Consider the following 26356-nt stretch of genomic DNA (forward strand, 5'->3'; position numbering starts at 1 on the left):
AAAGATCAGTGGAAGCAACTCAGCTGTAGGATTCTGCAGCCTGGCAGACACAGGACTCGAAAAGCAGCAGGGAGCTAGCTGTAAGGCCACACACCGATGTTCAGCTTAACACGGGCTTTAGGGGAGGGAGGCAGCCGAGGTGAGAGCCATACCGTAAGTCCTCTTGTGGGATCTGGTTTTGATCCTTCACACCGGTCCTGGACCTCCTTTCCACATGGCTGCTAACTGGCCCAGTTTGAGGCAATTACCCCCTCTGGGCAAGCACCTCTTGCTAGCAGAGCTCTGCTGCTGTGGCACAGAGAGATGCGAAGGTGTGGACAGAAGGCGATTCTCTCCTGCAGGGCTCTGTGCTCTGCAGCCTATGCTTGCTAAACTTGACTGTGCCAGGCTTTAATCTAGAGAGAGTGGCACAGTGTGCATTTCCACCTGCATCTGTGGAGCTCATGGGGACAAGAGCTGTTGCATTTGGGAGAGGAGTGGGAATGGAGTGACAGGGACTTGATAGGGAGGCCCGAAACATGCCCACAGCCGTCTTGACGCTCACATTACTGCAGGCTAGTTCCCCATCACAGTCTGCAGCACAGGAAGATGAACTTCTTGGTGCAAACCACTGGCCGTGCCTGTTCCCTCATCTCCAGAAACTGGGGAGGGGAGAGACTCAGGGTATGGACAGCTGCTACAGTGCTGCATAGGCATAAATTCACAGAATTTAGGAAGGGTTGGAATGGACCTTAAAAATCATCTAATTCCAACCCCCTTGCCATGGGCAGGGACACCTTCCACTAGACCAGGTTGCTCAGAGCCTCATCCAGCCTGGCCTTGAAGTCTTCCAGGGATGGGACATCCACAGCTTCTCTGGGCAACCTGTACCAACAGCTCACCATCCTCACAGGGAAGAATTTCATACTAATATCTAATCTAAACTCACCCTCTGTCAGTGTGAATCCATTACCCCTTGTCCTATCACTTGTAGAAAGTCCTTCTCCAGCTCTCTTGTGGGCCCTTTGGGTACTGGAAGATGCTATAAAGGTCTACCCAGAACTTTCTCATCTCCAAGATGAACATCCACAACTCTCCAAATTCAGGATTTTAAGACCAAACACCAGAGAAGACCAGCCATGAGGCAGAGGCTGTGGTTACAGAACAGCTGGTCTATGTGGCACCACAGAAGCCACAAGGTGGAGAAATTTCTGCCTGTGGGAGGCTTGGCACACACTGGCTTTGTGCAAGGTGGAACAGGCAGCAAAGACTCAGTCACTTATGCCAACAGTGACCTGCTGGGGACTCTTATTCACATTTTAATTATTTTCCTACATTAAAAAGCTGTTCTGCTCCAGTGCAAATCAAGGAGTTGATGGTCTGCTTAGACTCATAGCCTTGCCTTTCTGCATGGTTCTCTGCAGAAGAGCAGCCTCATAGTATCTTGGAGCCCCATGCATGCTCAGCTGTGCTGCAGCAATGCCTGTGCTGGCCACATCCCTCTGCATTGTGTGCTGAAAGAGGCTGGGCTGGCCTGAGGGGCAGGAGAAGGGCACAGCCTTCCCAGAACCACTCCCTCCAAAACCTAGGCAAGATACAGATTTGCTTGCCTGTCTTACACATGGGATGAAAGGGGAATCAGCCCTCTGGGATGGGAGAAATAAATGGGATCTGGATTATGAGAAGAAAGAAGGTTGAGGACCTCTAGGTTGGGGAAGGGGTGGGAGTTGCATATTGCCGACTTTCCTACCAGTAAGAATACTTTAAAAACCGATAAAATCATTCGGTATTTCATCTTCCATTGTTCTAGTATCAAGGATGCAAGTGTGTCCTGAAGGCGTTTGCTAGAGCTGTGACCTCTTTGCTTCCTCCCCTCCCCACTATTGTTCCTGGCCTTAGCTGAAGAGAGATGCTTTTTTTAGCCTCGTACATAAGTAAAGGACTCCACTTGGGTGTGAGTGGGGAGGACTGCTGCTTGCTACAGTTCTTTGCCATGCTTCTATAACCTGACTTAAAGCTGATGTTAATACATGCTTTTTTATAAAATTCTTGTGTTCCAATATATTTGTTTTTCTGTAGACTTGTCTTGCTATTATTTCTGTTAGGTATTTGTGGTTTATGTTAGCTCTTAGCACATAGCTGGTTTCCTTTTTTTAATTATTTGATTGAGTTAACATTATGCAAAGCACCTTCTAGCTTCCAGGGTGGATATTTTTTTTTCTCCCTTAAAAGTGATTCTCAGTGTGTCAGCCAAGAACATAGGGCTAATCAAATGAAACTATGTAATTTTTTTTTGTCAACGACACATTTCTGTATAAGTAGTCAATCAATTATATTGCAGTTATTTTTTTTAAGAAGCTTCTAGAAACTTCCAACAAATAAAAAAAAATTGTAATGATTCCTTTTTTCTCTTTTTTTGTTCCATTTTAAGACTTCTCACTGTTAGGAACACTGTTTAAATCTCATTCCTGTACTAGGCACTAAAATGTTGAATTAGTCAACTTGCTGCCTAAATTTTTTGGAAGTTAGCACAGACTCAGCTTGGAAAGCACAGACATATTTTACAGTTCTGCTTTCCCAGTCAAGGGAAGGTTTGGTTTGGGACAGGGGGAAGTGTTTGTTTGTCTGGGGGCTTTAAGACTGTGTTATCAAATTGATCAAGGCATAAGAATGAAATCAGAGAAACTTCCTAATAAGTTTTAAAACTTGCTTGATGAGGAGCATCTTGTCACAGTGCCCAAGAGCACTTCTTTTGCATCTGCAAATGGTTAATTTTTTTCTTTCCTCTTGTTTTCTTTAAGCTTCAAGAGACAGTCAAAAGGAAGTTGGAAGGCGCACGTTCACCTCTCAATGGAGAGCAGCAGAATGGAGTTTGTGATGGGAACTTTTCTCCAACCAGCAAGCGGACACGCAAGGATGTGCCAGGCATTGATGCAATCAACAGCTTGCCCATTAATTTGCCTTTGCCTGCTGTTTCTCCTCTTCACCAGCTTGACATGAAAGCTCCTCTGCTCCTGCAGAACAGTGGAACTCACAGGAGTGGTCTAGAAGACTTGGGTGAAAATGGTGGGCTTTCTGAGATAAAGCTCCCTGTTAATGGCTGCAACGAGCTGGATGATAGTTTTAACATCCTACACAACAAGGAACTAAAGCAAGAGCCTCTGGATGACTCCAACTGCATAGACACTTCTGAAACATCTCTTTCAAATCAGAACAAGCTCTTCTCAGACATTAACCTGAATGATCAGGAGTGGCAGGAGCTCATAGATGAGCTGGCGAACACTGTCCCAGAAGATGATATACAGGATTTGTTCAATGAAGACTTTGAAGAAAAGAAGGAGCCTGAATTTCCCAGGCCTACCACAGAGACTCAGGAGAGCGCGAGCGTAAAAAGTGATCCATCCCATTCTCCATTTGCTCATGTCCCATTAGGGTCTCCCCAGGTCAGACCATCTTCTTCTGGTCCTCCATTTTCCAACATCTCCTCAGGCTCCAGCATTGCTTCTGCATCCAGTGCACCACTGGCCCCAGTCCCTGCTGGATCACCAGCAAACTGTGTTGTCCAGTCCCCTCAGACTCCCAGTCAGGCCCACACTCCCGGACAGACACAGGTGCGCTCTGGAAATGGCTTCCTGATGAACCCAGCATCGGCCGTGGCAGGATCGGGGCCTGGGCCAGTGACCCTGCCTAGTGCTGACCTGTCCCCAGCTGAGCAACTCAAGCAGATGGCAGCCCAGCAGCAGCAAAGAGCCAAGCTCATGCAGCAGAAGCAGCAACAGCATCCAAATCAGTCCTCAAGCTGGTCACCGGTGGGGCCTCCATCTAGTCCCTACGGAGGACCCTTCAGTGCAGACAAACCAAATAGTCCAATGATGTATTCTCAAGCCTTTAACAACCAAAACCCTGTAGTGCCTCCTATGGCAAACAATCCCCAGAAGACCACAATTAATAACTACCTCCCTCAAAATCACATTAACATGATTGGTCAGCAGCCAAATAATTTGGTCACAAACTCCTTGGGCAAACAGCCCAATATGCTTTCTTATGGCAACACTAAACCTCTGACCCATTTCAATACTGAGTTGAGTCAGATGATGAGCCCAGCAATGGCAAATCCCGGGAAGAACACCATGATGCCGTACATCCAGCAGCAGCAGCAGTCCCAGCAGACGCAGATGCCAGCTCAAGTGGCACACCTGAGCGAGGAGCAGAAACGCATGCTCATCATGAAGCAGAAAGGAATGATAAATCAGCCCATGGCATATGCAGCACTCCCCGCCCTTGGTCAGGTAAGTGTGAGTGCACAACACGTGGGCAACAAGAGGCTTTGTACAATCGGCCTCTTGTATCGGCCAACACAGAGGCCGACACCTCTTTGTCCAGTCTCCTCCATTCGCCTCCTCCTTCCCCTGGAAATCATGGAATGTCTTTGCAGATGCTTCTTGGATTTTTTCATGTGGTATTGGAGCCTGATTATCTTAAGAAACAACTGAAATTATGTTGCATTATACTTTAGATGTGTTCTTCATTAACTGCTCTTTCCCTGTGCCTCTTCTGATGAGTGCTTAAGGGCCACTCTGGGAAATTTTGGGTCAGAAGTCACTCTTCCTTGGAGGGTTTATTTGCTTTTCTTCCATAATGCAAGACTTGGTGGTTGTGGATCCCAAACCCCTGCATGGCTTAATTTCCAGAGTGTAGTTAGCATTGTACCAAAAAGATGGAGTAGTTGGTCCCTTCTTCTTGGGGTAGAGATCAAGCCAGTTTTAAACAGCATCTTTGGCTTTTTGGCTCTGGGAGCAAAGGAAGAACATTTTGGGTGCCAATTGCCTTTGGTTTTGACTGGAAAAAGTAGGAACAGGATGCTTTAAGTTGTGCTTGGACTGTGATGATGACATGAGACGGTTTATTCTGGGACTTTCAAGTGGTCTTTAGCAACCCCAAGTATTTTGTCTTTCAGAAAGAGGCTAAAGCCATGTTAGCTTAGCATCACTGGCATCACTGTCTCACGTGTATTCATGCTAAGCTCCGGTGCAGCAGTTGCCAGGCTTGGGGAATACTTTGTAATGAGTTAATAACCAGTTGGAACAGCAGTTACATCAATGCCCTATCACCTCCTGGGTCAGCAGGATATTCTTAGTTGTGCAGCCCCTGGAAAGATCTCCCCGCTGGTGTCATGGAAAGGTTCAAGAACAAATTTTCTAAATGTTGTATTGAGAGTTTAAAAATGGATTCAAGTTAATAATCAATTCCCAAAGTAAGTGATGTCTTCACAGAAGTCATGTGCCACCGAAGCACATCAAGAAGTCTGATATCCACCTATAGTGTATAATACACTTATAGAATTGTTGGTTGATCATTTTAGCATAACAGCTTTTCACCAAATTAGCTGTTTCCACACCACCTACAAGGAATACTTCATTCTGAGCATGGTTTAACTGTGACTCACACTGTAATACATGTAGAAATACAGCAAATTTTGTCATTCCTTCAGCTTATGGAGTTTGGAGATCAACCAATAAGGAGAAGTAGGAGCTTTATCAGGTCAGAGCACATCACATATTATTTAAAATTAATTGCAAAACAAAAAGAAATGTTCATCTGCCTCCTGGTTTTGGTTCAGGATGTATGGTGACAGCACAAAGGTTCGTATTTTTACATTAATTCTGCTTGCCTATTTTATTAGACATAGGTGATCTAAAGCCTCTTCTTTTGGGGAAGGTTTATCCAGAGAAATATTGCAATAATGACATAGAACTCAGACTGTAATTGTAGCTGCAGATTTATCAGTTTGTAATTAAGAGGCAGAGGATGCTTGGTCATGCTGCTTAATGCTTTGTCGTTTCTTTCTTTTGCTTTTGTTAAATCTGCTGAACTCAAAGACCCATCAAACAGCTGAGAGGATGAACTGCCTGTGTGAAAGAGTTAATGCCATCTCCTCCATTTCATAAGTCAAGAAATTAATGTTAATATCTCTCTGCAATTCCACAATATGAATGGGTAGCTGAGGTTTCATACATTTCATATATCTAATCTCATTCAGTTCCTCTTTTTTTTTTTTTTAATGTAGGAAAAACTAAATATTTGGATAGAATTAGACGTTCTTCCATAGACAACTCCAGATATTAAGTCATTTCTGTGACGTACAAAGAAGAAACTTAAGGCAGAGCCATAGTTTGTTATACATTATGGGCAATTCACATCTATTGATCCATCCAGGATGAGAGACTTCTTGCTTTTGTGTAGACATCAAAAGGTCCCTTTACTACTTGTGGAACCCACTTGCCTACACTGAAGGGATTTATTTTGGTGAGAAAGGTTGAAGTAATAAGTTTCTAACTGTAATGTATTTTTTCCTTCTTTGGCTCCTGCTTCCCTGAAAAGCATTTTCCTGTGGAAAATTAGAAAGCTTATTATTGTGAGATGTGCTTGATGGAACTTACTGTTTTTGCAAAAGTGGTAAAAATGTTGATACTCTTAAGTTAAACACAGACTGATGCAGTTTATCTGATTCTACAACTTACTACATGCTGATAGTCACAGATGAAAAATAAGAATATTGCACTCTTCAGTTTGAAATACATTTCTGAATGTAAAGCGAACGTATCTTTCAGTTCACAGTTTTTACTTTCATTGTAGCTTTGGGGTTTGATAGAGATTTGTAAAAGCGTATGTTTGTGTTAAATAATCACAACGATTTAACAAATTATATTTAAGGAGAAAAAGAATCTACCTATTGCACCTAATAGTTAGCAGTGACCATATACTTCAACGTCAAGTTACATTATATATATAATGTCAAGTTACTATTACTAGGGCATATTCAAGAACCAAAAGCTGATTAGAGATCATCTGACATGTACATAAGTGCCTTGGCTTATTTTCTGTGCACTGCTGTGAAATTTAGGTATGGCTTAGTTCTGTGCATGTGCTAATTCAAACCCATTTGTGCCTGAGATACTTCTGTTGTAATGAGTAGCGTTCTTACATGAACACATTGCTTCAGTTGTTGAGTGTATTTTAGTGAGGTACACCATTGTTTTTAGTCCAGCTGGGGCTTAGCAAATGCTTGGTGGAGGTCAGCTGTCCATGACTCTGATTAATGTGTCAGTGCTCTGGGCTTGTGTCCTGGGCATGCTGAGCATCACTGCCTACTCTTGCAAAGAGAAGAAGCCTTTCCTCTCAATATTTGTGCGAGTGGTTGGACAGGCAGAGTGCTAAATCAGCAGCCTAGCTAGCAGAACTACCATCCAATAGAAGTAGGACTTCTCTGAAGGATCTGTGCACTGTGGGTATTGAGACTCTTCTTGTCAGATGTGTTAGTCCTTTGCTTTGCTGTGGAGATTCAGGACTGATACTGGCATTGTAGCCCTCAACACACTCTTGCTGAACGACCCATGTGCCCTGAACCATTAAGTCCTGTATCTTATTTTATACCTTGTTTCTTGTTTTTATACCTTGTTTTTACAGGAGCACTGGTTGGGGTGTTTTTACTCAAAGCAGATACTGGTTTGGATTTTTGAGTCAGGGATTTTTCCAGAGGTGGCCTGAAGGTAATTTTGATGGGATTTTTTTCTGGAACGGAGTGTTAAAATCATAGGCAGATCCTGACCCATCTATATCCAGCAAAACTCATTGTGGATCCTGACTTGTCTACCTTATCAAGACTCTTTCCTACTAATATTAGCTCATACCTGACTGTTCTCCACTTGGTCAGACTCCCACTTGGAATTCCTTGCTCTCTGCCTTGCTCCATGTACCCTGATCTGCCCTAAACCCAATTGTTAGTTTGTGACTGTGTGGCAGGTGTTGCCCTTTTTTGCTCTTGCTTTTTCTGTGTGGTTCTTCCATTCTTGCTTAGCTGGGGTTCATAGGCTAATCCAGCAAGTCGATTTTCACAGGGCTGGTATCTTGCTTGGCATTTGAGGGGTGGAGGTCCTCTTCTCTTCTGGTTTTCACGTCATAATAAGACAAATCAGTTCCCCACCAAGATGCAACAGTGGCTTTGTTTAGACTTTTTATAGGATTTTAGAAATAAAAGGAAGAAAACCTGAACTGCCTCTTTCTCAAAAATTACACTGTTGTTTAAGCTAAAATGTTCCATTAAGTTTTTGAGATGTATGCAAGGCTTTATGGGAGACAATTTTTCTCTTGTTCCTCAACCCAAAATTTCAAACTGAGGAAAAGTAAAAACATTTTCTTTGGGAAATTTAGGAATAATTAATTGTGCTTTTTCTTGGTTCCAGCTGTTCTATATGAATGCATAATGGTAAGAAAAAAAAAAAAAAAAAGAAAAAAAAAAGCAGCCCTAAAGAATAACTGCTGAATAGCTGGGGCAAAATGTGATGTTTGGAGCCAAGTGTGTGAGGGAAAGTAATGAGAGGTCAAAACAAAACAGAATTCTCCGTGGGTGTAAGAAAAGTAAAACTAGACTGCAGCTATTTGCCTGCATGGGACTGTGAGAATGCTGCAATTATTTCCTAATGAAACCACTAGTTATTTTGTTTAAAATTGTAGGGATGTGAATGAAGGAGAGAAATGACACCATCCTGCAAGCATATATTCATATTTAATTATCTGTCCTTTGTTTTAATCTTTTATATTCAAGATGCATCATCTGCTCAGTCTGGTTTTGCATGCCAAAGGTAAAGGGAGACCTGTGTCCTGAGAACATTTCCAAAACATAATCATCATTGTCCTTTAGAAGTGAAAGGGAGTGTTTCTCTTGGAAATGGCAAAAGAGATTTTACACTTTTTTGATGGTTATCTTTGAGCTAGTAAGACAAAGAGATTGTTGATGTTCTGGAATTTGGCCTTTTTCAAAAGCCTACCTGGAAGTAAAGAAGAAAGATTTGTATTCACTGCATGAAATGGTGACAGAGAAACAACTGTCTTACCAGATTTTCGGGGAAACAGGCTGGAATGGAAATAATGTAGGAGATAGTGAGGATCACTTGCTGAGCAGCCTGTAGAGCTATAGTGAATGCCTGTCTGTGCTATGTTTGACTTGCAGACACTGCTTTCCACAAAAGCTTTGATTTGGAGTTTAGATGCTGCGCCTGCCTTTTACAAAAGTTCAAATGTGCTCCCTGGAAATCAGTCTCTGGTAGGCTTTTAAGGACAGATGGGTTAACAAAACATGCTCAGACGGATTCTGACCATCTTACCAGGCAATTTGGGAACATAGCCTAGCCTTCTTACCATGCATGCTGTCATCTGCCCATGGTGTTGTAAAGAAGACCATGTTAGCATAAATCACTAGAAACAAACATTGGATAGCATTTGGCTGAGATCTCTGTGGCATAATCCTCAAAACCAATTTTGTTGGTGATTCCTCATTTTGTGACCTCTGGATGTGTACTTATTAATGTAACGCAAACTTTGTTCATTTCATTTTTGGCAATGTTTTTTCTTCAATATCAAGTTTTTTTTCCCAGCCTAAACCTTGCAAAATATAAGAGCACTGCTCCCATGCCTCAACTAACGCCCTCATCCTGTTTTAAGGAAATGGGATCAGACTGCCCAGGCAAGTAGTTGATTCACCACCCCTGGAGGTATTTAAAAGACATGCACATGTGTGGCCCTAAGAGCAGAGTTGGGTTAAAGGCTGAACTCAGTGATCTTAGAGCTTAAATAACCCTATGATTCTTTTCCAGCCTAAATAACCCTATGATTCTTTGAAATTCTTTGGTGAAAACTACTCTCCTGAAACCATGCTGACCAGTATTCACTGTTAAATCCTCCAAGTTATTGCTGGTAGAGAGCTGAAAGCAGTTGTTCCATTGCTTTGCTAGAGAGTGTGTCAGAATAACTGGTCTCTTCTATTTTATAAAACACAGTTGTAGTGGTAACTCTTTGATTCATAGAAACTTCTCCATTTGTTTAAGAGTTATAAAAATGCATTGTTGTGTGATTTTCCTCTTGTCAAGTTTCTTGAAGACTTATAGTGTGTATTATTAACATTTGTAAAGAAAATGTCCTATGTTATTTTTAGAAGCAGATATTTTGTATTACTGACTGCATGAAGTAAAGTGTATATTAAATGTCCTATATTTTACTTCTTTTCTTTACACTTTTCCTTCCAACATAATCTAGATTGCTATGTAAAGAACAGTTTGTCCTGTTATTTAGCAAGGTCCAAAAGTTTAATGATTTAATGTGTTCCAATCAACTCCTCTTCAATTTTATTCATTACAACTGCAGTTGTGAAGCACTTGAAATGTCTATAGCCAGTAGCAGCATATTTTTGCATAGAGTGCTACCCTTTCCTGGTGGGTTTTCTGTGCCATTTTTTTCTGGAAAGTGCAAGTTAGCATCATCAGTTTTAGCTTTCCAATCTCATGACCCATTTTACCTGCTTCCAGCAATGCCAGCCATGACAAACTTCTTTTTGTCCACGGGCCTTTGTAACTCTCCATGTTTATTGCAAACCAATAAACTGTCCTGTTTTCACGTAGACAGTGAGTTCAGGTCATAAGTTAGATGTTGTTACTTTCCATTTTTATTTTGAGAAAAGGCTTATTCCAAAGACGAAGGGTAAGGTTCCTATCCTTGAGAGTACTTTGTCTATTTAGCCTTTAGTACCTCACTACTGGTTGCCAGAACTTGCTCTGTCTGGGCATTTTGGTTTGACTTGCTCTGATTCCTTTTTCTCCAGTCTGGGATCTTGCAATACCCAGCCATGATGCAGATTGAATCATAGCTTGCACTTAGATCATATTTGAGTTTTAGATTTGTCCTCATGTAAATTTTCTAAGTCCATATGTGTCCTTAGCTTTACCTTTTCCTTTAGTGTAGACACTTAGAATTCTTCTTGCCCCTGTATTTATTCATTTCCCTTTTACAAATCCTAGGTTTGCCAATTTGCTTCTCAACATCTCAAAAACATTAATCAGACCTTAATTTTACAGGAATATATATTCCTCTGTTTAAATTCATAAATATAGAAGTCTGAATGCCTAAAACAAAAGTCAAGCCTCACAACACTGCTGGATGGAAATATTCAGAAATTCTAAAATTGCTTTAAAATCATGAGCTCATAAAATTAATACATACTGGGGATAAGGTAGTAGTTATCTTCCTGCTTTCTGAACTCCTAGGATTCTTGACTTCCAGCTGTTCTGTATCCATTTGGGACAGGAGTTTGCTTTTTAGAGTAAAGCTTTGATTCTTCCTTCCATTTTTGGCTCAGAATAGTAAAGTGAAGGGAAAACATCTGAAATTATGAATCTTATAATGATAAGATAATGTAATGCTGAGAATTTTCCGTGCCCCCATTTCAATCCAACCTGTTCTTTTACCCAACTGTACCCTAAGGTTCTGGTGCAGCTCCAGACCTCTTTCTTGGGAGCTCCCCTTTGGTTGTGTTTGTATTTCTATGGTGTCACATAGTCCTTTTAGAAAATACACATCACAAAAGGAAATTACATTGTTTCCAAGTTACAGTCCATACTGAACACACAAGTGAAGTAATTGCTCAGCGTGTACCAAATTTCCTTCATTTGCCACAAGCAAGAGGGCTGTGAGTGCAGTGGAATTACGGGGCCTTGTAGTTTGCAGCAGTGGTAAAATCAGCAGCAGGTCCTGGCCAGATTTAACAGTACAGATCCAGGACCGGGAAGATCTCTCTACTTCATCTCTTTTTCAGAGGAACAGGGAATATCTCCCTTCTCTGCCCAATCTTCCAGAGCTCATGCTAGCCAATGAGATTGGTGGTCAGCTTTCCCTTGCTGGTAGTGGGAGCCAGGCAAGTCTTGCAACTCATTTTGGAAGAGAATAGGCTTTGCTGGAAAGCCCAAGGGAAGGCTTTGCAGTTGTCCACCCATTTTCTCTGGCACTGTTTTGGATCTGAACACACTCAGACCTATCTTATATCCACAGATAAATATCCATTTAAAGGGGGGTGGGTGGGGCTGTCCTTATAATTTCTAAAGATCTGAATATAAATGCATAAATCAATGAATGATTAGCCTTCATCAGGCATATAACAATGAACTTTAGATTACTGAGAACTGGGGCCCTTACTGCTCTCTGTACTGATTAAAAGAACTGAAATAAACTGTCTCCTTTCAGGCTGCATTTCCACCCTCAGCAGCATTTCTAAGCCTCAGTGTCATTTCATGTATCTCTGCCGACATTAGGTTTAAAATTGCCTTTTGACTATTCTGTTCTGGAGGAAACAAATTATTAGCAAATGCCTTTGCTAGGAAAGCCTTTTCTGGGTAGTCTGGGAGTTCATTTTTCAACTTAAGCATAGTGCCATTGTCTTTCCCACCCTTTGTAAAGGGAACAAGAGACTGGATTAAAAACTAACTCTTTCCATCTCTTCTTCCATCTCCCTCCATAGTAGGGGCATATACAAGCTGAGATTTAATTCCAAGCAAACTTGAAATTCAGTTTTTCAGTAGTATTTCAGGAAGAGTTTAATTGTACATATAGAAATATTCTTGCAACAGGATTTATTCTTAAGCAGTATCCTCCCCTGTGCTCTCTTTACTGCATGAAGGATGGGAAGTCTTTGCTGCTTAACTCAGTTAAGCAGGTTTCATACAGTTTCTGCTCCACAGTGATCACCTAGCCTGCTCTGCCAGGGGCCTCCTTTTCTTTTCCTGTGTTCTCCTTCTGCTCTGATTTCTCTCTGTTAAGGAGCTTGCAGCAAAGAAAATTTATCAAATAATCAATCAATATAGATGAAGGTTATAGGGTATCCTCTAATTCAAAATACTATGTTGAACTAGATTGTGATTATCTTAAAAGCAACCTCCATCCTGTTCTTCTCTTTATTTTTCTTCAATCTTCTTTTTTTTTTTTTTTTTAATGTGTAGGTGACTTCTTCCCTGGTCATGTCTCCACACTCAGGTAAACAGACATCATCGGGGGGAGGAACGGGGAGAAAATGATGAAAAGCCCCACGTACCTATCACCAGTTACCAGTGTAATGGGGAAATGGGCTCCTTTGTGAATGGGGGAATACGTGGCAATCCTTTCCTAACTGCTTCTTCAGGCAGTCCTGTGCACCTGATCAAGCTGTTAAAAAAACCTCAATGTTGTGAGGGAAGAAAATCTAGGTATTTCTGCTCTGGTGAGGCTTTGTGGAGGGTGTCAGAACCACATGTCAGAAGAGGCAGTGCCCACCTCAGAGGTGTTGCAGCCAATTAAAGATTACACAGTAACAGCTTCATTTTGGGTAGCACTGTGAAGGTCTGAAAAACAGGAATTCCACAGCTGGAGTGTCCACAATTATCTGTGCTGCCCCACAAGGTGCAAGAATGGCAGAGGAGGAAGAAAGACACAGAGAGATGTCTGGGAGACTAAGCACTGCCAGAAAAAGAAAATCCCCTACTCGGCTGTAATCCCTGTGTTCCTTAAACATCCTCCCTCCACCCCTGAACCCCCAAGAACATTTTGATGGCACTGAAAGTTTGTTTGTCCCAGGAGCATTAATATATCTCAGCTCTTTTGCTTGAGAAGAACATCATTAAGTACGGACTAATGCTCCAGCTAGGAACTTAGGACCAAGTAACGCTCATATTTTCAAAGGAAAAGTAATAGTCCCATCTTTAGAGGCTCATTTTTGCTCAGATTTCTTTACTGTACTTCATGACTGTAGCTCAGAAGTGTTCTGAATGTCACTGTGCTTTCTGGAATTACATGTGGAAACGAATAGCCCTTTCAAAACTTGTGTTTACATACTCCTTTGTGGCTAGTATGGCTTTTTGGACACATATTACCAGGAGTTTTTTTTATCCCTTCTCTAAAGCAATATGACTTACAGCCTGGTTGTGCCTCAGCAGAGGGCTTGGCCACCTGATCCCAGAGCAGTGATACCAGGACCAGTGTCAGAATCCATTCAAAGCTCTGAGCTCAACATCTACCTAACCTGTGTCTGTGTGAAGGAGTGCTCTCTGATGGTCAGTCTGTACTCCCTGGGTGGCTAGGATGTTCCAGATCAGCAGCAAGGTGTGCCTCTCACTTCTGACTTCCTATTTTGTCTTTCATTTTATCTAGGTGGATCCTATTTCTGATGCTTTCCAAAACATTTTGAAATAATCAAGCCTTATGCTACCTAGAAGCATTATGTTATTGGTATGTGTGTTCCCTCCAGGAAGATTTCCTAATGTTGCAATGTGTGTGTGTCCGTAGTAGGAACACTTAATATCTCTTGAAAGACTGTCCAAGGAAGTGGTTAAGTGCAGATTCGGAGTCCTTGGCTCAGGAGGTTCTGCCAAATCCCAGCTGATGCATCTAATTTGCTAAAGAATGTGGCTTCTGCTCTCTCGGCAAAGATTTCGTTCCTCACAGGCAATAGGAAGCTTGCCCTCTTTATGTTAATGTTCACCAGCTTAGTGTTGTCTGCGACAGCCAAACGTGTTAATAAGAAGAGGAACCGATCTGTGTGTCCCTGTGTTCTTTGTTCTCTTGTTGCATTCTGGAGTCCTCCCACTCACACTGAGCCCCTTTTTCATGTGTGAGAGGAACATTTTGTATGCATTACCCTGCAAGCATATCTTACACATCGGGACAAAACCACCCATTCTGTGGCAACACATCTTCCAAACAGGTGCTTCCTCATTTACACCCGGTGGGAGCTTGTTAGCAGCTCTTCCTCTACTGCAAGAGAGGAGCTGCTTAGAGAGGATCAAGTGTCTCATAGGAAAGCAAGCCGAAGTTTAGCAGTACTGTCATAAAATCATGTTTCCTCTGTCTCCTTTTCACTTCTGTTTCACACTTGGGCAGTATTAAAGCTGATTACTTACTCCAGAAGCTTTGTCTTTGGCTCATGCTAGCACTCTTCTGTAGAATCTCTCACTTCTGGTTAAAATCTGGTTTGAAAAACAGGTAAACCTATAAGATGCTTTTTGTTTCCATATGCTGTTTGGAGAAACTGGGGGGAAGTCAATGTCTTTATAAAACAGAAAGAAAAAAGTTTTGAAAGTGTCTACCCAGAGAGAGTGTAAGGTCTGTCCTGAGATGACTTCTCCTTTTGTGACGTGACATTCCTTGAAGAGTAAACATTCCCAAAAGAATCTGAATTTTAAATTCATTTTTGTACATGGTATTGCCTAGAGAAAGCAAGATTCCTGACAGTGCCCAAGATGCACTTTCCAATTCCACTGGAATTATTTTTCCAGTGTGTATTCCTTCCCCTCTGAATCCAGCAGATTGGGGAGGATTTTTTTGCTTTTAATCTGTCCTATCTTATTTGTCTGCTTCTTTTCTCTCTCCTGCTACTCCATAAGCCATTTTTCTTTTTCTCTGTCTAAGTTCCCTGCTTAAGTTTGCCTCCTGTTTCCCCTCATCCAGCTTTTATCTCTCTGCTTCCCCTCCTTACCCATTTAATAGCACAGGACCTTTTTTTGGTATTGTCACAGTGCACAGGAAATTCCTGCAGACACCATGATTTTCTGTGGTCTGTATACCTCTGGCAGATGGAAATAGTATGAAATATTTGTTGTCATATTAAATGTTTTTTTAACCAGTCCTGGGACAGGTGAAGAACTGAGGAATCTCAGCTAAAATCTCACTAATGTAGTAGCACCATCCATGAGATAAATCCATGAGATAAATTTGGCCTCTATACCTGCAGTCTGACTGCTAATCCATCTCCACCAGAATTTCAGTGTTGCAGACTATGGAACAGCTTCACTGGATCAAGATTATTTGCAGTGTGTCCTTATCACAGATGGCTAAAACAAAACTAAATGTGTAGAAATTTTCTATTGTTAAGTGGCCAGGGACATGCACACCTAAAGGATTTGTCTATGGCAGGAGAATGCAGTAAATTAGGGTTACAAACCCTTGCAGTCTTACAGATGGAAGGGCAATTTTAAGTTATTTTTTTTTGGAGAGTAACTTTTAAACCCTTCATATAATGTGAAACTGGTCCCATTACTCAAAGACAACTTCACTGTTCTCACAGACACATGCAGAGAACAGAAATATTTAAAGACTTTTAAGACATTTCTGGAATAGTTCCTATGTGTATCACAAACTACACAACGCACATGGATGTATAGGAAAATTTAGTGTATGTGGTGAGTCTGAAGATGTATTCACTTTATTCATCTGACTCCATGGGGGTTGCTAGTCCAGGATCAAGGAGAATCATTTCTGTATTTCCCCAAGCACCTGCTCACATCCCCCAGGTAAAAGACAACACAATGGGGAAACTGTATGTACCAAAAAGTTTGTGTGTCTGAAGTGGGTGAAGCTCTGGGTGTCAGTGGGAGATGTCAGGGATTTCTCACCCTGACACAAGAGAACTCACCAGCTGTGCTGCTCTAGAAATTTCCCTTTGCATTCACCTGTTCCTGCACCTGGTTTGCAAACAGCATGGGGGATTACATCCCCAGTCCTTCCCAAGATGCGGATAAGAGTGAAAACTGCTACCAAAAAAAACAACCCAAAAATAAAATAAAATAAAATAAAATCCTTGACTCAGGTTACATAAGGGATGGGCTGTTTTCCAAGTGCTGAAAGTGCTGAAAGGGACGCGGGTGTCACCTGCAGGCACAGTTGCAGAAGCCTGCTTTGGCTGGAGATGGACAGTGTGTCAGATGTACTGAAAGCCTGGGATTTTTGTGCTAATGGAGCAGTGGAAAAGGCCCCAGCTTGGCAATGACTGGGCGTCAGGGAGGGGGAAAACCACAGGTACCAGGGCAGCCCTTCAAGAGAAAGCAGCCTGAGGAAAGAACAGGGCCCCTAAGCTTTTCTGCCTTTCAGTAAAAGCTGCAATGCTCACACCATGCACAGCAATACAGCATTGTTGCAGCAATCCTGCATTGTTGCAGCAATCCTGCATTGTTTCCCACTGCAGCTGGCCCGGGAAAGGTGGATAAAGACCAACAGAACCCTTATGCCTTATTATCCACTCACCTGTCTGGAGCTTGCCTGCTCTGCTTCCCAGCTACTTGGCAAGCATTGTGCCAAAGAGGGCTCTGGCTTCTGGGCAGCACAGGTCAGAGTAGAGAGGAAATGTCAGAGCTGTAACTTAAGCAGAGCTCCCAGCTTTGTGCTTCCTATAGCATACAGCAGCTGTGGAGTGGCCAGCACAGACTGGGAGATCTCCTGGGTGTACTCTGGCATTGTTCTTTCAGCTGATGTGTCTGCTCTCTGCTTTAAGTACAGTGTACTGGGTCAAAAAACCCAAAACATTAATGTCAATAAATAGGATTTTCAGTTAACTGAGAATACAATACGTGGTCTCACTTTCTCTCTCCTCCATTTTTCTTAGATATTCCACCACTTTTAATTTCCTATTAATAGACTGTGCTTTTCCTTTTCAACTTAGTGAGATATTTCTCACCTACACAACCTTAGTCAATGGGAGCACACTTACATAAGGACTGCACAGTCTGCCCCTGTGCATCTTAATGAAATTGGAGAAATGGTGCGGGGTTTGTTCCCCCTTGTTCTTTGGAATTGCATTTTTCTTTCTCAAAGACTTTTTTTGGCCTCACAAAATTAGATCACAACTTTGCAAAAAACAACCCACTGTGATCACAGCTTCATTGCACAATGCCTGTGCTTTCTTGAATGTTGTTCCCATCTCTTCAAGATTAAGTAAGATCCAGTGGGTTGGACCTTTGATCTGCATAATAAAAGGTACAGAGGTAGTTTGTAAATCCTTCCTTTCCGTCTTTATTCTTTGCAGTTTGGGACCTGAAGACCTGAAATAATTTTTGCTTGCTAAGAGGAAACTTTATGTAATATATGTGGAGATGCTATTACGATAATTAGCGTTGTTAGGAAAAATCAATGTGTGTAAGTCATCCAACAGCAAGCAATGGTCTTCTCACAATCAGCAATTTATCATGCATTGCCAATGCAGGAGGGCTAGGACTATCTTATTCAGATAAATTTCTCATTCATTCAGTCAGTAAATCATGGTGCACTTCATGATAGTAATTTTTAATGTGACTGCATTTTGTTAAGTTTTAATCACACATAATGGATTTTATCTGACAATGAGGTCAACCTGTAGTCTCTTCCTGTGCCATTTGTGTCTTACCATCCCATCATGGGGAAGATCACAGTCACACCTGGATGTCGCAGACTGCAAGGAGATAGGGAAATACAAGAGGCACAAGAAGATAAGCTTTTTAGACTAATTTTTAAAAATTGAGGCTTAAGTAAGGATTTAGTCTCAGTGGAACAATAACAGATTATACTTGATGTATCTTTGCGTCTGAGTGTGGCTGAATTTGTTTGAAAGCTCTTTGCGTGAGCTCTCCAATGACACTTTTGTTCTGACCAGTTTGAGCCCGGGCTGCAGGAGCACCTTTAATCCACTGGGAACCCTGGGAGGGATGTAGCTAATGCTCCTTTTTTGTCTGCATTCCACCGTGAACTTTTTCATTGGAAAAGCAGTCGAAGATGAGGCACAGAAGTGAGGCAGGGAACCTTTGTGGTTTTCAGTGAGAGACAGGTTCTTCAGCATCTTCATCTTGAGTCTGAATTCTGCTATGACTCGCTCATTCTTAAGCTAGTAGAAAAAGCCCTGTTGTCTTCCTCTACAACAGGAATGTGCCCGGGATCTCCCTTGCTGCTTCAGTACAATTCTTCAGGTCCTGCTTTTGTTTCTGAGTGGCTCTGGAGTGTTTCCATTTGCTTCTTATATATGTGGTTTGACTTGATATCTTTCCCTCCGAAGCAAGCTATGGATGTCTTTTCTCTTTCCTGCTGATTTCCCTGTGTTTTGGTAATCTTTTCCCCTACACTGCCTTGCACAGGTCTGTGTTACACAGTCGGGTCCAGGCTTATTAAACCTCTGGGGCAGAGACCTGCATTTCCTGTGGGTGTTCCTGTGTTCCTTCTGGCACGGGAGCTGTCGTATGACCACCTGCATAGACATGGTTTTCTCTGCTCCTTTTCACTGGATGCAGCCTTCATGTGAGATCAGTATATCATTTAGAAAGGTGTTTGAGTTCCTTGGGGAGGAAAGGTCCTGTAGAAGTATAAAATGCTCATAATGTCCCAGAAGGCTGGCCATTGATCTTGGATGACCCATTTAATTTCTCCCTTCAGATGCCCTGATTTCTTTCTTTTGTTATTCGTCTGAGAGAGTGACAATCTAGAGACTGATGACCCTTTCTCTTACTACAGTACCAGAGAGGGGAGAGGGAGAATTAAGTGTCCATGAATTTTGCAGGATTTTTTTCCTCCTGTATCAAAAAATTGGCATACCTTGCATGTACTGAAGCTGTGACTTGCCACCCTGTGATGGCTTCCATGTGGAGCCTGACCTGCTCTTTCTAGGTCAGGCTCTCTCTTGTTACACTGCCGCAAGTCAGGAATATTCCTTGGATAATGAACTTATGCAGAAGCACTTCAGAAAAAAAAATGTGCTCATTGGTTTGGTAAATGGAATTTGAATAAATCTTCTCTGATGTTTTGTTTGGGTGGTTGGGGTTTTGTTTTGTAAGTACTGAAGAGAAGAGCCACCTGAAAACATTATGTCTTAGCAGGTTTTTAGTATCTCTCTCTGTGTCTTTCTCTGTCTCACTAATGCAACTTAGCCTACAGCTTCATGCATTAGCAATGCAAAGCAGATTTTGAAAGCCAAGGGAATCCAGGCTCTTCCAGATGAACACTGATTTTAAAAAAGACAAAAATCTAGAAAAAATAAAGGTTGTTCAAGTGACATATGGTGTGACAGTGACCCTACTGTAAGGACAGATGTACAGAGCTAATAGTAATCCTACACCAGAGCCAGATAACATTCTGAGGTTAGGAAATCAAAGCCCCATGCTTTGGCTTAGCCGAGAATTAGCATGTGGAGCCTGCCTTAGCTCTGGAAACAGGGCAATTCAGTTCTTAGTCATGTTGCATTTGGGGCTTTCAGCTTTGGTAGCTGCAAAATCCTACCTCATCCTGTGCCAGAAAATCAGACCCATGTAGTTTGAGCAGGGAACAGAGTGTGTTTAGTAGAGCTTCAGTGTTGAGATGGATTTGTGGAGAAGGTGTATACTCCCTCTGATAATTTGTTCTGAGAAGTTCATGTCTATTACTGCAGAAACAGGTCATACACTGCTTCAGAGCTGTGGGGCTTTTAAATTGGGGAGTAAGTGCTGACGTTCAGAGCAGAATACTGGAGCAGAAGCAGCAGCAGTTGGTACCCAAGGGGTGTTTTTGGAGCCTTTTTCACATGGGGACCCCAGGAGGTAACCTACAGCAAACTAAGCCTCAGATTCATACAAGAGCCACCTCTGCACACAGAAATTTGATATCCTTTAATGACAGAAGTGAATCCCGAGGCTTGGTGTGCAGCCGTGGTTCCCTTGAGTCCCAGCACAGGCAGCCCCTGGCCAGCAGAGTTTGGGGGCAGCTTCAGGTGGCCAAGCACTGTGCAAAGGCATATTCTTCTTCCAGAGAAGAGAGGGGAGTACACACAATGCCATTATTTTATTTGCCAGTGGCTTGACATTTACATGAACCCTGTGCCCTTGTTAAGAAAAGTCATGATCAGTACTGAAAACCAGGAATGTTTTGTGTTCTCTGGCAAACTACCTCTACCTCACTCAAGCCCACCTCTCTGCCCTACTTCTTGTGACTCCCCCCTCTTTCCTCTGGTTTTAAAATATATTTAGCAATGAGATCTTCCTTATTTGTATTCTCTGAAAATACAGGAAGTAGGTCATGTCTTCCAATACATGATATTCGCAGCAATCCTTGGAAAACAGAAATTAATAGGGTAGGACCATAATTTTTTGGTGCAGTTTTGGATGCCTCAGAAGCATTCAGTTAGGCTTGAACTTTAAAATGGCAAAATGTTCCCAGTATCAACAAAAAGGTGGTCATCACTGACTTTTTACCATACTAATTCAAATTTTTTTTTTAATATTTACTTTTGTTTTCCCTCAAAGGAAGTATTTGGGTACAGGAGAAAAACACAAATCTAAAATGTCTAATCTCAACACGTGATTAAAAAGTGAAAAAGTGCTTTCAGGCTTATTTTGGAAGAAGATGTCCTGGCTCAGTTGCAAAAGGTAGACAAGGATTTAAAGTATTTGTTGATGTTGTTCTTCAAATTCTGTGCACATGTTTTGTAGCAATATTGTTCAGGAATGGGGACCTGTTGTATTTTTTTTTTCTATTTGCTATCAAATATTTTCTGTAATAGTATCTGGATCCAAGTACAAAATTAAAGCTATGACAAAGTTGTATTTCAGTCACTCCGAAGCTGAACTGTTTCATCTATTTAAAAGGCACATGTCAGATTTTTTTTATACAATCTTTTTGAAATATTTTTGGGCTTATTCATTACTTTAGAAGCAAGCTTTGGTGTTTACTGCTATTTCTCTTTGCATTTTGCATTCAAATGGTGGTGTAATTAAAAAAAAATTAATTGGCCTCTGTGCATATCTGTCTCTGCTTTTCTGTTGCATCATCTGCTTCTTGTTTCCCTCCTGCAAGCAGTTATATCCTCTTGCTTAGAACAATGCATGATAGGGGAAAAGAGGAAACTAATTTAAACAACTAAACCAGGAAATAGTCCACTTACACAATCCCCTCTTGTTTTTGGTGGTGTCCCTGGAAACCAGAGCACCCTTGGTCATTCCTGCACACCCAGGCAAACAGCCACCTCCAGTAGTGAATATTTAAAATCCAGGCTGTTCACAGAGTACCCATATTGGGTTTTGTTGCAAGTGTTGATCACTAATAGTTTAAAACTCAGAGACTGGGAACTTCTTTCATAAATTGAAGGGGATTATTTCATGCTGTTGAGTGCCCCTGTCAGAGTAGAAAGGAGAGGCGGGGTTGTGCATCCTCTATTAGGAGAGGCGGGGTTGTGCATCCAGGGGTTGCTTGCAATATATAGTTTCAGTAAAAACTGAAAACATACACAAATAGGAAAAATCAAACCAAGCAGACACAATTTCAACTCTGTGCTGCTACTCTCAGATCAAGCACCTGAAAAGGAAACAATACATGATACTCACCTGGCAAATGTGGCCTGATCGGGTTTTTGCCTTGTGAAATACAGTTTGGCTCAGCAGCTAATAAAGTTACTTGTAATACAGAGGGCTTGCTCAAAAATGGTGTTGTGAAAATTCTTTTAATTGTTACACATAATCGCTCCTGAACTTCACGATAACTCTATTTTGGAGTACTAATATTTAAGATAGTAGAATCATAAGAACCGAGCCAGTCTGCCTGTTCTTGTTCCATACTCTTGACAAGCAGGTGCAGTATTTCGGTTCACCCAGCTGTGTTCTTCACATGCAAAGGGAAGTTTTCAAAAAGGTGGTGACGCTCCCAAATCCCACAGAAACTGAGTGCAGTTATGTCATTGAGTCTCTAATTCTCATTTCTTCTTTTAAAAATTTCTCTCTGTATCTTTATAATTTTGGTTTGACTAGCAAAGAATGCCCAAACATCTTCCACAGTTGGTAAATTTTATTAGAAACACTGACAGATAAATATAATCCCTGCTACTCTTCCCATATTCCTGGTTTCACAGGCATTGGCTGTTAGCCCTTCAGAACTGGGAAACAAAATGTAATAAATCTTTCATTTCCCCTCTTTGTCACCCTTTTTCTATCAGAGTTGCCCTAAAAGGGCTTTTGGTCCCCATGACACCTCTCCATAGCCTGTGTCAGGGATGATATAGCACTGGCATTTTGGGAAATCCCTGTAGTTCTGGGGACTTAACAATTTGGCTTAGGAATCACCGCCTCTTTACTTGAGTCATTGATCTTACTAGAGAAACTTCCTAGAAACAAGGTTGTATTTTTTTTGAGAAAGATGGACAGCCAACTGCAGGACAGTTTTTTTCCCTAGAGTCAATGAGCACCTCCTTGTCATCAGAGCATAGCAGAAGACTCCAGAGTGGCAATGCTGTCTTGGCAAATGCCTTTTCCATTGCAGAGCTGAACTGCTCAGGGTCTCTCCAAAATAGTGCTTGTCAGCAACTCAGTCTTTGACATACTCAAATCTTACCCTACTTCTGTGTACCTGCACTCCTCTTCCTTTAACATCCCACTGTTTCTTTGAAACCTTGAAAGGGCGAAGGAATGTAGTGCTGATTCTTACTTTCTGTTGAATGATGCCCTTGAGTGGCCTCTGAGAGAGATAACACTTCTCAGGCTTATCGCCTTTTTGGTATGGAAAACCCATTTTTTCCCCTCTAAGGGAGGTATGAGTCTCTTACCTCAAAGTTCAGGATAAACCTTTGCTCTCTTTCTCTGACAAAATCACAGTGAGTGGAAGGAGACTGGGGCATTCACAGCTGGCATAGAAACCTTGTGAAATACAGAAGCTTCCTTGAGCATGGAGTAACTGAGATGTCCAGAGTTCATCCACAGACATAGAAAGGAGGCCAGGTCCCTCCTGTTGAACAGATAGACAATCACTGAGAAGTGTGACTTGCTGCAGTTCTCCTTGGGTTCTTCAGTCCTCACTCCCAACACAGCTGCTAAGGACTATTCTTAAACCAGAGAGGATTTCTTCCCCTCTGCACACTACAGTCATTTTGCCAAAGAATTAAACAAAGGTGAGATAAAGAGAGGGGCTGAGACATCATCTTGCAAAGTGGCAAATGTTGCAGTACTCATCAAACTCCAGCGGAGAAAGAAGGTGCCTTTTTCTGCCTCACCTGTGGACGTGCAAGGCCCGATACATCCAGTCTCCTTGACCTTACATGTGACTAGTGCACATCTCTGTAATTTCCAGAATTGTCTCACTTTAGGAGACTCGATCCTGACTAGCTGGGAGTCTGGCAAATAGCAGAAAGTATATAAGGGGTGCAGACACAGAACTGCTTCTAGGCTTTCTGATTTGTGAGCTAGAATAATGTGTAACAATAGTACAGCTCCATATCAAAATGTACTAAAATAGAAAGCTTCCTATTTGATTTGCTTTGAACCACACCTCCACAAAATCCAGCCACCCACAAATGAAGCACCAATAGCTTCAACTCGACACTTTTAAATATAGTAAAAAGCCCTTGAGAAGACTTCCAGGACAGCATACGTTTTTTGGGACATGTAGATCCATTTTTCCCTGCAAGAAGGAGAGGTGGTTCTGTGCAGCATGAACAGGAGTGTGGAGCAGCAATGGGAATCAGAGTGAATTTTCCCCCATCACTCTAGAGAGTGATCACTTTAGAGTTCCACCTTGTTAAATGGCTGGCTGAAATTGTGCATGATTAATGGACAAAATGAAAATTAGATTATGTGTCTTCACTCTTCCTGTGACCTCTACTTTCTCCTGTATCAACTTAAAGCAGCTGGGGGTTGGGGGAAGGGGGGGAAGGGAAGGAAAATAATTAAAATCCCGTATCAAAATCCAGAAGAGAAAGGGAAGAGGAAAGGAAAGGTGCAGAGCCCCTCTCTAAATTGTATGCTGCCCCCAAGAATCATGGCTTGTGAAGTATGACTCCTATAGTATTAAAGCTTGAGGAGTTAAAACGTGGAACAAATGCCAAATTTTCAAGTTGCCTGTTGGTAGCATCACATATGCCAATCACCCATGTGGAACTGCATCCTCTGGGGAATTTGGTTTCCCTGTGCAGCTGCACACAGGAGGTGACCTGTGGTTCAGACACAGTTAAGCTATTGGAACTTTCTTTTCTGGAAGAAAGTTTTAGTGTGTTGCTCATTTTTGGACTCCTGTTTGGGCTATAAATTTGAAGATACCAGTCTTAAAGGCAGAGGGAAATCACTGCTTGCCTGCAGGCATGGGGCTCTTTGGCAGTTTTGACATCCTTCAGTGCTGTCTTGTGATCAGAGCATGGATCTCTGCACTCACTCAGGGGCACCTGCATGTGTGGAGGCACCAGGAGCCTGTTCTCTTTTCATGCCTCTGTCTATAATATCAGAAAGCAAAGGTTGTCCGTTCCACTTACAGACTGCTTTCACATAACAAAATGTGTCTTGCTGTGCCCTCTGCAACTTCATTCTTTGAAGGAAAAATGCACATGTGAATCCTATATTCACTTAAAATAGCTAAAAATCAATGTGTTACATGATTTGCTACCCCAATAACCTCAATGGGTAGGTTAACACAGGGTGAGTAGAGCAGGAGTATGGTATCAGACTGAGTGAAATTGTTTTTTCTCCCCTTTTTTCCATGTGCAGCCACTGGCCTTGGGGACTCAGGCAATGGGATTTAATTTGAAGAGACCAAAATTCCCATGTGACTCTTGCCTATTCCTGTCTCTCAGAAGGGTTGATGAGTGAGAACCATGCTTTCAGAAGACAATCCATGTTCTCCAGCTTACATTTTAACATGGAGTTTTATTTGGTGCCTTCTTTGGAAGGTCTCAGATCCTGCAACTTCATTTTTGTGCTTTAGAAAAGGCATCTTCTAGGAAAGGAAAGCTTGAACCTGGCACCTGCCAAAATGGGCAAAGGAGAAAAAGACAAAACATGATGCTGAGAAGAAATAATGAGGTCTAATATCTTCACTCTGGTAACCAGAGAAAATACTGAGGGAATGGCCTGAAGCTGAGTCAGGGAGGTTCAGTATCAGAAGAAATTTTTTCACCCCAAGGGTGGTTGAGCCTGGAACAGATTACCCAGGGCAGTGGTCACAGCACCAAACCTGAGAGAGTTCAAGGAGTGTTTGGACGGACAGTGCTCTCAGGTACAGGTATGAGTCCTAGGATATCCTGTGCAGGGCCAGGAGTTGGACTTTATGATCCTTGTAGATCCCTTCCAACTCAGGATATTCTATGATTTTAGCCATTTGCTTCCTGATTTTTAAAAGTTCAGGGTTGGCTGTTCTGTGATGGTCTTTTAATCTCCCTTGCATAAGAGTAACAAAAATGCTATAAGAAACTTCAGCGTTTCCTTTGGGAGTCACTAACTAGGTCATGGGTATTGCTGCTGTGGAGGTACATAAAGTTTCCTTTAAATTGGTCTGAAAATCAGAGGCTTAAAGGAAGAGAAGATGGTTCTGAGCAGAAGTTCTATTTCAGGATTGGCATGTTTTTCTATCCTTTAATCAACTCGTTCGGATTCCATTCTTCTTTTGTTGTCACTTGAATTATCAGAGTTGGGCAGTACAAAATGAAGGTGGGTAATGATGATAACTGTAACAAAGACCTCCTTGTGCCTAACATTTCACAGTTCTCAACAGGTTGGTTTGGCCACTTTCTACCTAAAGTCTTCTGCTGTTCCACTGGCCTACAGCAGGAGATCCCATCTCCATGGCATCATGCTGCAGGGGCATGCTGAGGAACCCAGGAGCCAGTGCAGCCTTGTTCTTTGTTTCATTCATGCCTTTTTTTTTTCTGACTTTCATGTCAGAATTCTCTGTGCCTGTCCTGTCATCTTCTAATGGTTTCTTTTGTAAAGGGGAGCCCTCTGAGAGTGTGTCGTTCCTGCTAGAGCTGTCTGTTGCTACAGGGAGAGATATAACTGAAGTGACCCACCTC

At 42.0% G+C, this 26356-nt stretch overlaps 1 protein-coding gene across 4 annotated transcripts in view; it reads left to right on the forward strand.

The window, feature by feature from the left end:
• MAML3 (mastermind like transcriptional coactivator 3) overlaps positions 1-26356 on the forward strand; it is a 248020-nt gene that overhangs the window by 158017 nt on the left and 63647 nt on the right. For all 4 annotated transcript variants that reach the window (XM_068188030.1, XM_068188031.1, XM_068188032.1 and 1 more), the window contains exon 2: positions 2781-4268. In XM_068188030.1, coding sequence (XP_068044131.1) covers positions 2781-4268 — 1488 coding nt within the window. The remainder of the gene's footprint in view (positions 1-2780; positions 4269-26356) is intronic.

The sequence above is a fragment of the Anomalospiza imberbis genome, chromosome 4 (assembly GCF_031753505.1).
Source record: "Anomalospiza imberbis isolate Cuckoo-Finch-1a 21T00152 chromosome 4, ASM3175350v1, whole genome shotgun sequence".
Lineage (NCBI taxonomy): Eukaryota > Metazoa > Chordata > Aves > Passeriformes > Viduidae > Anomalospiza > Anomalospiza imberbis.